Source organism: Pseudophryne corroboree, chromosome 1 (assembly GCF_028390025.1).
Source record: "Pseudophryne corroboree isolate aPseCor3 chromosome 1, aPseCor3.hap2, whole genome shotgun sequence".
Lineage (NCBI taxonomy): Eukaryota > Metazoa > Chordata > Amphibia > Anura > Myobatrachidae > Pseudophryne > Pseudophryne corroboree.
Window position 1 is genome coordinate 51,501,100 of NC_086444.1, and position 12,054 is coordinate 51,513,153.

At 40.5% G+C, this 12,054-nt stretch overlaps 1 protein-coding gene across 15 annotated transcripts in view; it reads right to left on the reverse strand.

Annotated features, from left to right (window-relative positions):
- NEDD4L (NEDD4 like E3 ubiquitin protein ligase) overlaps positions 1-12,054 on the reverse strand; it is a 642,187-nt gene that overhangs the window by 68,213 nt on the left and 561,920 nt on the right. For 8 of the 15 annotated variants that reach the window (XM_063959562.1, XM_063959571.1, XM_063959604.1 and 5 more), the window contains 5 exons: positions 11,401-11,460; positions 8,350-8,409; positions 4,242-4,373; positions 1,862-1,981; positions 526-723 (listed from right to left, as the gene is read on the reverse strand). The exons of 2 other annotated variants lie outside the window; for them this stretch is intronic. In XM_063959562.1, coding sequence (XP_063815632.1) covers positions 526-723; positions 1,862-1,981; positions 4,242-4,373; positions 8,350-8,409; positions 11,401-11,460 — 570 coding nt within the window. The remainder of the gene's footprint in view (positions 1-525; positions 724-1,861; positions 1,982-4,241; positions 4,374-8,349; positions 8,410-11,400; positions 11,461-12,054) is intronic. 5 more of the 15 variants (XM_063959578.1, XM_063959509.1, XM_063959537.1 and 2 more) reach the window with 2 other exon arrangements.

Consider the following 12,054-nt stretch of genomic DNA (forward strand, 5'->3'; position numbering starts at 1 on the left):
AAAGTTATTAGTAGATGTTCCTTAAATAAAAAATTCTGCAGATAGGATTTTAAAGGACCGGTTTGCCCTATGTAACATTTGTAAAAGCCAGAGTTAGGGTCAACACATTCAGGCTTTATGACGGTTATCTTCTGGACATTTAGCGCATAAGAGCGGAAATTGTGGTGAGACCTGCAGCCAACATTCACATCAACAAGTGCACCAACCTGTGGCCTACAGGACCTATCTAGCAGGTTAAAGCGTGTTGTTATTACCACACTGCTTTTTCAAAGACAACCTTTTTTCTTTCTGTCACTATTTAAATGTGGCCTACACACCATAGGTGTGTAGTCAAAGGAGAGCAACTGAAGAATTTGCCAGGACATCAATGAGAACTACTTCAGTTTAAATCCCCTAGTGATATCGCTGGTTCGCTGTGATTTGTTAAACTGCCGCCTCACAACGGCGCAATGCAAAGAAAGTAGTTAATCACAAAACATAGCAGCATTTTGTCCCGATGAGCTATCAAAGTACAGTGTTGCTTACCCAAGTGGTAGTTTTGGTATTATGGTCAATAAAGAAGGGCCTCCCATTTGGCGCTATTCTCATCTCCCAGCCTGGTGGTAAGAAGCTCTGTGCCCCTTTGTGTTGTGGTTTGGGAGAGTTATAAGGAGATGGCTGTGGAGACTGCGGGTTGGACAATGTATCCTTCACTGCCCGGCGCACTGAGAAGTCTTTTGCACCCTGTACAGTCAAACACAATGCAGACGTAACAAGCATTAATTTTGAATTAGTACGGTGAGAGGTGTTCATGCAAAATAAAGTCAAAATTCAAACATGTTAATTCAAAAATAAAACAAACAAGCCCTAGAGCAATCTGTACTATTAAAATATTTCCACATATTTAGTTGCAAATCAAATTTTACACATGCTACTGCTAACAAAAAAATGGGTTATTTTGTGTAACAAGTTCGTTCTGATAAGCAGCTATTTCACTGCAAGGAAGAGACAAAATTACGTTACAGTCCATAACATGCATAGTTTATGTTTATAACTGGAGAAACAAGGGTGCTGTAACCATAGCAACCAACTAACAGCGGATTTGGTGAATAAGGTTACCGCATACTGACTGTACTATTTGATATGTGTGCCATTTTCTTGTTCACATTAATCTTCCACATTTGAAATTCCCCCAATTACATGCAATGGCGGGTTAACCGGTCCTAGATCTTGTAACCAAATCAGCTTAATACCGTATACTGTTTAACTGCAAACCTTATCAATTGTTTCCTAATGGCAAATCATGCTGGGAGTTTATAATCCGAAGACGTTCTATGTAAATACGTAGGAATGTATTGGGTAGTACAGTATTTATGGTGTAACTAAAAAAGCAATTGCATTATTAATATCTCCATTACACATACACATGTTGAACAAGTTTATACAATACTGCTAACAAGAGGCTTTGTGTCACTTTTGGTAACGCTTAAATATAAAAAAAAAAATTTACCATGCATTCACCGACCCAATGAGGAGGAATTTTGCAAGACAAGCCCAACAATTAACACAACCCCAGAATAGAAACAGACGTACAAATACAGTTATGTCCCAAACGGGGAAAAAAAAATGAAAAAAAAAAAATAAAGAGTATAATAATGTTCAATAGAAATGAGCAAGAAGATGCTGAGGAAGAGTTACAAGCTGCGAAGCGGATATGAATGAGACCACATGACAGTAGAGTTTGAGGTTATAAAGCGCAAAAAGCAAGAGAAAGAGTGGCTGAGTCGTCACCAGCCGCTGTCGAAATCAGAAAGTGAAAGTAAGATTGAGGTGGCTTCATAAGCAAGAAGAGTTCCGTGATATAAAGAGGTCAGAGTCTCACCTCCAGTGGTGCAGATAAAGTAACTGTGGGGGAACTGAGGCTACGAGGTCGCCTGATCTGAGGTTCACTCAGATGATTGCTACTGTTTGAGCTGGATCCAACTGCACCATCTTCAGCGTGCTAGTTTAAAGGCAAAACACAGTTAGCAAACCTACGTAAATCCTACATATAATGGCTGAAAAAATAAGCTTAATTATATAATGGCCAAAAACACCCAAAACTTAAAAAAACGGAACCAAATAACAGCTTCGGGTGGAATTAGGTGATCAAATATAAAATACAATTTTTGAAAATGACCGTCTTTTCTTGGCTAAGTACTGCCTCTCAGACGAGTTTTGTTCAGGTTGTCCAAGTTCCACCCTCAGTGTGCATGCCGTTCATGCCAAGGAGAATTTCACAGTGGATACCACTTGACAACCCTGAACAAGACCCACGTCATGGAGCCTCCAACTAGACTCTACTATTTTGCATGCTCAGAAAATATTGCATAAATTTACATAACTTTCTCTGCATGTGTGATAATTCTCTATAGACTCTGTACTAGTAAGAGAAAAGATAGCGGAAGAGTCACTTAAGAATATTCTATTCTAGATTTAGGAGTAGATTTACTAAAACTTCTGAGAAGTGAAAGCATTGTCCATATCAACCAGACTCTAGCAATCATTATTAATAATTGAATTAATAAATGATAGCTACAATCTGATCGGTTACTAGGGCCAACACCTCCACCTTTAACTTTTTTTATTTTTTATTTTTTTTAAGTTTAAGCAAATCTACCATCCATTTACTCTAATTCAGTGTCTAAGGGAAGAATTTGCTTGCTAGAAAGAAAACATGGACGGACAATGTCAGCGAGGTTAAGACTTTCTATTCAGAAATATATAAAAAAGCATAAAAAATGTATTACATGGAGTCTGGAGTGCAGAAATGAATAGCACTTAAATGTTAAAATAATTGTGTTGGTCTGCAACCATACCAGCCTACCGGGAGGCATTGGATATGCCGGATGTCAGGATCCCGGCGCTCACCCTACCGACGCCGGAATCCCAACAGTCGACATACCGATAACTATTCTCCCTCTTGCGGTGTCCACGACACCCCCCTGGAGGGAGAATAAATAGCGTGGCGAGTGCAGCGAGTCCGCAAAGCACTCTTTTGCGCTCACCCCGCTGCCTGCATGACGGCGGTTGGGATCCCGGCGCCAGGATCCCAAGCCCCGGCATAACATACTACACCCCAGCCAACCACAGTGCTAGAAAACGTATTCTACTTCTCAGTCTTCTTTCCAATTGACCGAACTTAAGGGGATTGCCATCTACATTTGAACTTCATCTACAAAACATTTGTTCTTGCGTCAATAATAATGCTGGCATAAGGCAGCGACAGGGTATCCGGACATCCGTGTGTCCACCTATTATCGGGATGCATGCCAAAGCATGTGACACACAGCACTTTACAGATGTGAATCACCAGATATGTAGCGTACAGGGTTAGACTGGCCCACAGGGCTAATCCCCGGTGGGCCCCACAGCTTCCTCTAAGGTCAGGTTCCGGACTGCACTCAAATTATATAGTGTTACTCTATTAGAGGGTCAGATACATGGTCCCTAATAGCTGCCCAAGCCTCTGTGCGGGGCCACACCTCTTAAACATGGGCCCCTACCACTGCATTCCCCCGGTGGGTCCTTCATGCACCAGTCCGACAGTGGTAGAGTACAAATATAAACTGGAGACACTTTTATGCAAGGGGTGACCGATATGGAGGACAGGTGAGGGGACAGTGTCAAAGTCATCAATTTTATTTAAATGTTTTAGTATAAAATAAAGGGCCACTAATTCCAGTTAATTTCGTCTAGATTTCTGCATTTGGATATAAATCAGGAAAAGCAGAACCGGTTTTATTCTCACGCTTTGGGAAACAGTCTGGTTGGACAGTTGAACTCCAAACGATCACACTTATTTGGGGGGTATTCAATTGTTTGAAAAGTCAGTTGGGTGTCTGTTTTTTCCTGTCTATTAGATAGGGGGAAAAACAGACACCCAACCGACTTTTCAAACAATTGAATTCCCCCCATTATATTCTACTACAATATACTACACTTTTACATGCACTCTTCAAGTGATACGTCCCCTTTAATTAAACATGAGGGGCAGGTTGTTGCATCAGTCAGTATCTCACACACTTTATGCAGAGAAGAGCTGGCAAATAACAAATCTGTCTAAACTGTTTCCCCTGGCTCCTTGTTATTATTGGCTGTGTCTTGTAATAACTGCAGAGATATAGAGACCATATCCTAGTGACTCAGATAAAAGTTGCACACAGTTCGGCCCCTCGTGCACGGAGAAATCACTAGTGTCGGCCTGCATTAAATCCTCGTACCTGCACAATGGGCCGGGTCCACGTTGTGGTGCGATTGTTATGATTGACATAATATGTACGTCCTTTAGCATCTTTCCTCTCTTCCCAGCCTGACGGTAATCCCGGCGTGGTATGTACATAGGCCACGGACGGCTGTTTGTATGCAAGAAACTATTATCATACTGTGATAACTCACAAGAATTACCTAGAAAAACAAATCATCCTTCAAACTTAGAAAAAGGTACAATCCTGTTTCATGTGGTTTCTTATGTCAAATAGAAGAGGGTGGAATTAAACGGAGAGACCCTACAGTTCACACGTAAGTACGTTGTGCCTTAGTATGTAAAACATCTATGTACGAAAATAGTCCTTTTGTGTAATTGAAAACCCGGAGCCAAAATGTTTTGTTACAGTTCAAATGTTCAAACAGCTAAAGGACCAGACACCATAAACAAGAGGGTGAAAGAGACGCACTCCATAATGGGCGAAAGAATGACTTGGAGTCGATCTTTAGGTGCCCCTAGGTAAATCTTACTTGTATAATAAATAGATTAGAGTAATATGTCTAACTACTCCACTCCATAATGGAATGGACATATCCTTCCACAACTTTAGTAGTGTTCTAATGTGATCTGATGCAGGTTAAAAAAAAAAAACCCCGCTCATACTGCAGTCAGCTAAGCTGCTGTGACGTCAATGCCCCCGCCCCTGTGTATGAATCAACCAATCCATGCAGAACATTTTTTTGCATGGCAACTCTGCACACATGTAACTCAAGCTCCGTCTGCTGCAATAAGTTTCAATGAGGTACAGAAACAATGTGGTCAGTCCACATCAAGATTGTAAATTCTCTCATATGATCAGGCTGTATTTAAAGTCTGGTGGTCCTTTCATATGTGGGAGGATTGTACCTTAAAATTTGAACAATAATTTTGGAAGTTCTAGAATTAGAAACACAAACCACTATACAATTAAAATGATACACATTATATATAACTAAAAATATACACAAAAGCTTGTTGAAACTGAAAAACACGCATTTGGATACAACAGATGAGGCCCAAACAGTATATACAGTAGTTCATTATCTGGTCTCTATTAATAGTGTCACACAGGCACTTTAAAAGCTAGCACCTGGAAAAATAAAAAAGGCGCTGGTCCCAGCACTCAGAATTCTCCCTGAGGACACACCGAAGTGAATGGTTCAAAATAGATGGTGAAATGCGCTAGCACCTAAAGCACCTGCGTGATGTCGTCCTTAAGCTCTACAACAAAGACACTAACTAGTGGTGGTAACACTATGGGGTATATTTACTAAAGTGCGGGTTTATAGAAGTGGCGATATTGCCTATAGCAACCAGATCCAGCTATTATCTTCTAGAAGGTGCCAGATAAATGGTAAATGGAATCTGATTGGTTGCAAATGGCAACAGCTCCACTTCTACAAACCTGCACCTTCGTAAATATACCCCTTTATGTAACCGAAGATGCTAAAATATCAAAAAGGTAAAAAAATTCATTGTCGGCATTCCAGGGGAATGGCATCTCTCATTATGCCAAACTATAATAGACTATAATGGGAGACGGAGGACAGCAGGAGTGACAGGTTCCTAAATCCAATATATTGACTAAAGTTTACTTTCCCATCAGTGTTTCTAACTCGGTTTCGTAAGTTTGTCAAATTGCAGAGAACTTTACACCCACACACAATGGAGGTGGTCTCTGCTGACATCACAGCCTCGCAGGTCAGTGATGTCACTAGTTTCTGGGGACCTGAGTGGCTGAACACATGGTCAGATGACAAATGAGCTGCCTGTAGGTCAAGTAAACTTTAATGATATGTCATTTGTTTAAATTCAATGCAGTTAATATGTCAGCCTGTAAAGAAATTACCACAATGGCATAAAAATGTAAGCACATATTAACACCAAAAAACACATATACATCAGCCAGTGAATGCATGTATCCAATAGCAACATAAAACCCTGTCTGTCTCTTCCCTGTGATATCACAACCAAGTTTGGTTGCACCAGCAAAGCCAAGAACTGCACAGAAGGCAGGCAGCATTGCTGTTCCAGAGTGATATAACATTGGCAAATATAATCGGGATGAACTGTATATATTATTGTTTTCTAGTTTCTTACGACAAGACGGGTACAAGCAGGGTGAACATAACCCTATGATTTCAGCCCGCTCTCCCAAATACTTCTCACTGAATAGTTTATGCCATGTCTAGGGGAGAGGGCCAACAAACTATTTAAGAAGGTACTGTACCTTTAAACCAATAAGCAGGGAGAACACAAGCGTTGTGCCTATATACAGCCAATGACAGATGTTAGGTGCTGCTGAATGCCAGTACTACTGACAATACAGAGCTCATTTTTACATTTTTGGCTGGAAACATAATAAACATAAATTATTGAAAATCGTCAACTTAAAACTCACACACTGTATACTTTTTAAAAGTAGAGGTGATGCCGTGATGGTGATAATATTGTATTGCTAAACAGAAAAACATAGAGCCTGTAGCAAATATTACTGTAAAAACATTAAAAACTTTTACCGATTTAAATTAATTCCCACTAAATAGCGTAAAACTGATTGGGTCTCCCATTGTGGCACGGAACACCATTGTTTGGGAATTCTAAAGCTCTTGGGTACACTTATACTAATTGGACGGCCGCTGTGAGACACTTAAACACTTGGTTTCTCGAGACTGTGTTTCATAGTGCAGCAGACGGTGGGGGGCAACATATATGAAAATGCAATGCATATACAGCACGACAATAATTCTGTGTTATGTAGACCACAGAGTCCCCGACTGCTAGGCTCCTTTCTCCGGCACGTAGCTTAATATGAGCAGAAGTTAGATGAACTCAGAAATAAAATGTAAAGAAATAAAATGTAAAAAATAATGACTCTTTGGAGTATAAAGATGTCACTGCTTCCTAAGTAACAATTATTGCAGTGTTTCATTTACTGTATGAGATCATGTTCCTTATGAGCGGACTGCCAAACCTCAAATGCAAGCTACTATGGGGCAGATTTAACAAGTGGTATTCTTGTTATCACTTACAAATATTAAATGGAGCTTCATCCAATCAGCTCCTGTCATGTGTTTAAAATATGACAGGTCAGGAGCTGATTGGCTGGAGCACCATTTATCATTCGCAATGAGCAGGACTTAAAGTGGTCCTGGTGAGGTGGTGGAACTCATGGAGGAGGACCTTGGAGGCACCAGGACCTGAGGAAGGAGTAGGTGGCTGCAGCTCATCATCAACACTAGTGCCGCCTGTATCATCGATTGACGTAGATGATAAGGTGGACTTTTCTGTTGGATTTACTGTGCAGGGCAATGGAGATGGTGGGATTAGTTTCCCCTACCATTACAGGTGGTGGAACTCAGTTCCACCTCGTTCCCCCCAACTTTAACCCTGGCAATGAGTGATAACAAGAATATCACTTGTTGTTAAATCTGTCCCTTTATATATTACAGCTGTAAGACTCACTTGAAATATGTGCAATTCTGACATTACTGCGGGGGAAGCCATTTTTCCCTGTGCATGTTAAATTTCTTTTGCGGTTACCCTACTGGAACACAATTAATCTGCCTGAGCTCTGATCTAGGACAGTAGTTATTGTAATAGATCTCTGAACCCACACAAGTGGCCAGGTTGAAAAGATTTGGTCATTTAGTGGCAATATAGAACAAAGGGGAGCCAATGGACCAAACAGTTCTGTCAGCAGACGACGGTGTCGGCACACACATGCAAAGTTCAATAAATCAGCTGTCTGGATGTTCTGGCACCAAAAACAGGTCAATACCATAGAGTTTCAGAACTGGGCTGAAAACTAACCAATTGGCAGACAATTCGTTTGAGTGTGTCCAGCAGTAGTCTACACAAGGCACTAAACTAAATCCTGGGACAAGGGATAATGAATATTATATTATTAGAGATTCATGGAACAAATAGCAAATTCCAACAAGTATTTGAAACGTCCTTTAGCTGTAGGTCCTCATCTACAAGAAGAGCCCGATAGGAAGTAGACAAGAGACCAATTAAGAAATTCATAGAGGCTAACGATGTGTCCTATTGCTTCTAATTCACATTAACTGTATAGACATTACCGTAGAGTCCTCACCACCTGTCACAGTTGAAGAACGGGCTCTTCCAGTTGGGGCACTCGGCTGTTGAACAACAACGTTACCAGTAAATATTACAAGGGTACATTTTACAAATGTGTTATAATTATATTAGTGTATGAAAGACTGAAAGGAGAAGAATTAGGAATCATGAAACTTAGTAAATTAATATGATATAATGATTTAGGAATATAATTAAATGATTTTCCAATGTAGACAGAATTTTATAGATCGTTATAAGACTAATTCATTGGGCAGCGTTAAAACACGTAAAAATCGCGCATGGCGAACATTATGCGTGAGAGTGCCTGGAAAGCCTAGGGGACTGCAAATACGATGGGGAGAGAATCGTGAGCAACTAACGTGTGCGCGGTGGAAACTACTAATGACTGGTGACAGTTAAATCACTCAACTTGTATATTACTTTAAGCTCCTCTCACACTTATAATTATGTTACATTTGTCAACATCTGTATTCAACTTTCACAGCAATTTGCTGCAATAAAGTTGCACCAATCTTACTGGTCTTGCATTATCTGCACAGTCAAAGATGGTTACTCCAAATATATACTGGGATTGGTGGAGAAAAAGCCATAAACACAAAACTGTATCCAATTCAATACATGCCCCATGCTTTTTAATTGAGGGTGGTAATACATGGCCGAAACTAGGATTTCTGTCACCGGGGGCACGGCAGTAATTTGGAGTGGATAGCAAAGAGTAGGAGTGGGAATATGGTACGTGTACACCAGTAATATAACCGATTAGTTGATGGACTTTCTCTCCTTAGAGAGTCTACATTGGGCAATGCAAACACACAAACAGTTTGAGGCCATTTGGATATGAGATACCACTGATAATAGATCTTTAGAGCATTTTTTATTATCTTAACACATAGAAAAGCATTACAGAGGTTAACGCTGATCTTTTCCAAGTCCTCGTCATCACGGGTTTCTCCCATACCTGCATCTCATCTGATCTCACATGGATCTTTGGGTGGTTGGTTATGATGATTGAGTAATAAATGGTAAGCACTGTATGTGCTAGAACCCAATGTACAGCCATACTATCGAAATATGTGGGGAGAGTGTATTAGAACACACAGGTTCAGATGTGTACCTCTAAAGTACATTTTGAATTTTAGTACTCCAAGACCTCCCTCTTGGATTGATTGATTGATTGATTGATTGATTGATTGATTGGGGATGTCCATTACAATCCTTGGCTTTCTAGCTAACCCAACAAAATGTGGTAGCAAGTTACTTTAAGATTTTAAAGGTGCTAACGGGGATTTTAATAGGGAGGGCCTGAAAGTGATATAGGAGGAGCGGTAAAATGTTCATCTAAGGATTACATACAAACGATGCACGATCTAATTTGTCAAACTTAACAAGATCCAATTCTTTAGTCTCTAGCAATGGAGGAAAAGTGATGCATAGAGTTGTTTGTACAACTTAGTTACATAGATAGGTATTTAAGTTTGTAAGGCTGTTAGGGAGGCAACCATCCAGGAATTCTGATTGATTTGAATAATCAACCTTATAATTAGACTGTTTGCCAAGTAGAAGCAGTTCCCAGAGGAGACAGGGAAGAGGAATTAGTGGGTTACTGATAGGTATTACAATGTCATACTCTAAGGAACCAACCTTTACACAGAAAGTGGTGATGAAGCCTGACAGCCAGATATTCCATCATTACGGCAAAATCTAAGGAGAACAGCTGTTGTGGATCTGAAGGGGGGGGGGGGGGGGCTGTGAGGCCATTGGCTAGAATTGATGCTTTGGAATTAAAGTAGAGGTTGGTGATGCCTCTGAGGAAAGGACCACCCTTGACCGTGGCTGCCTATGTGTGATGCCATCCAACCCAAATGCTTTGTCCACCTCCAAAGCCACCATGAACTATTCAAGATAAAAGCTACAGTTAAAATGTAGAGAATTGGGTTTACTTAGCACTTTTTACAAAGACATGCCGACAAACTTCTTTTCAGTGCACTTCATAGTGACTGACTGTTTAGGTGGCACTGACAATTAACGGAGCATAGATCGTGTTCATTTCAAGTCAACGACAGTAGCTGTCATTATCATCATCATCTGCCTTTATTTATAAAATGCCGTCATGTTACACAGCGCTTTACAGTGACTAAATAATAATTCACATCATTCAATGCCCTGAGCCAAGCTTACAGTCTAAATTCATTATTGCTCAATCAATCTACCAATATGTTTTTGGACTGTAGAGGAAACCAGATTATTAAGCACACATTGTATGTATATCCCACAGGAATAGCAATGCAAGGCCCAGCGTGTCGCTATAGCTCACTCTAGATTGGCCATGCAGGCCAAATCTAGTCAGATTGCTCACTTCACATCGCACTGTGCGCTGACTGTCCAGAGAAGTGTGCTGAGCGATCTGTGCTACATCTCTACATGTGTACCCCCCTTTACTGCAGGGAAAGCCATTTTTCCCTGTGCATGTTGAATTTCTTTTGCGGTTACCCTACTGGAACACAACTAGTCTGTCTGAGCTCTGATCTAGGACAGTAGTTATTTTCATAGATCTCTGCACCCACAGATTTGGTCAGTTAGTGATCATATGGAACAAGGGGGGGGGGCAACACTTAGACGGAGATAAAGTGCATGGAGATAAAGTACCAGCCAACAAGCTCCTAAGTATCATTTTTCAAACCCAGCTTGTGACATGGTAGTTAGTAGCTAATTGGCTGATATTTTATCTCCATCCACTTTATCTCCGTTCAAGGCTTAGTAAATAGACGCCATCATTCCTTTGAGTGTGGCCAGCAGTACTCTACACAAGACACTAAACTAAATGCTGGAACAAGGGATAATGAATATTATATTATTAGAGATTCGTGGAACAAATAAGCAAATTCCAACAAGTATTTGCAAGTCCGTTAGCTGTATGTCCTCATCTACAAGAAGAACCCGATAGGAAGTAGACAAGAGGCCAATTAAGAAATTCACACAGGCAAACGATGTGTCCTATTGCTACTGATTCACATTAACCGTATAGACATTACCGTAGAGTCCTCACCACCTGTCACAGTTGAAGAACGGGCTCTTCCAGTTGGGGCACTCGGCTGTTGAACAACAACGTTACCAGTAAATATTACAAGGGTACATTTTACAAATGTGTTATAATTACAGTGCATATGGAAAGTATTCACAGCGCTTCACTTTTTCCACATTTTGTTATGTTACAGCCTTATTCCAAAATGGTATAAATTTATTTTTTCCCTCAAAATTCTACACACAATACCCCATAATGACATGAAAAGTGTTTTGCTAATTTATTAAAAATAAAAAACTAAGAAATCACATGTACATATTCACAGCCTTTGCTCAATACTTTGTTGATGCACCCTTGGCAGCAATTACAGCCTCAAGTCTTTTTGAATATGATGCCACAAGCTTGGCACACCTATCTTTGGGCAGTTTCGCCCATTCCTCTTTGCAGCACCTCTCAAGCTCCATCAGGTTGGATGGGAGGCGTCGGTGCACAACCATTTATTTTCAGATCTCTCCAGAGATGTTCAATCAGATCCAAGTCTGGGTTCTGCTGGGCCACTCAAGGACATTCACAGAGTTGTCCTGAAGCCACTCCTTTGATAACTATGATGTGTGCTTAGGGTTGTTGTCCTGCTGAAAGATGAACCGTTGACCCAGTCTGAGGT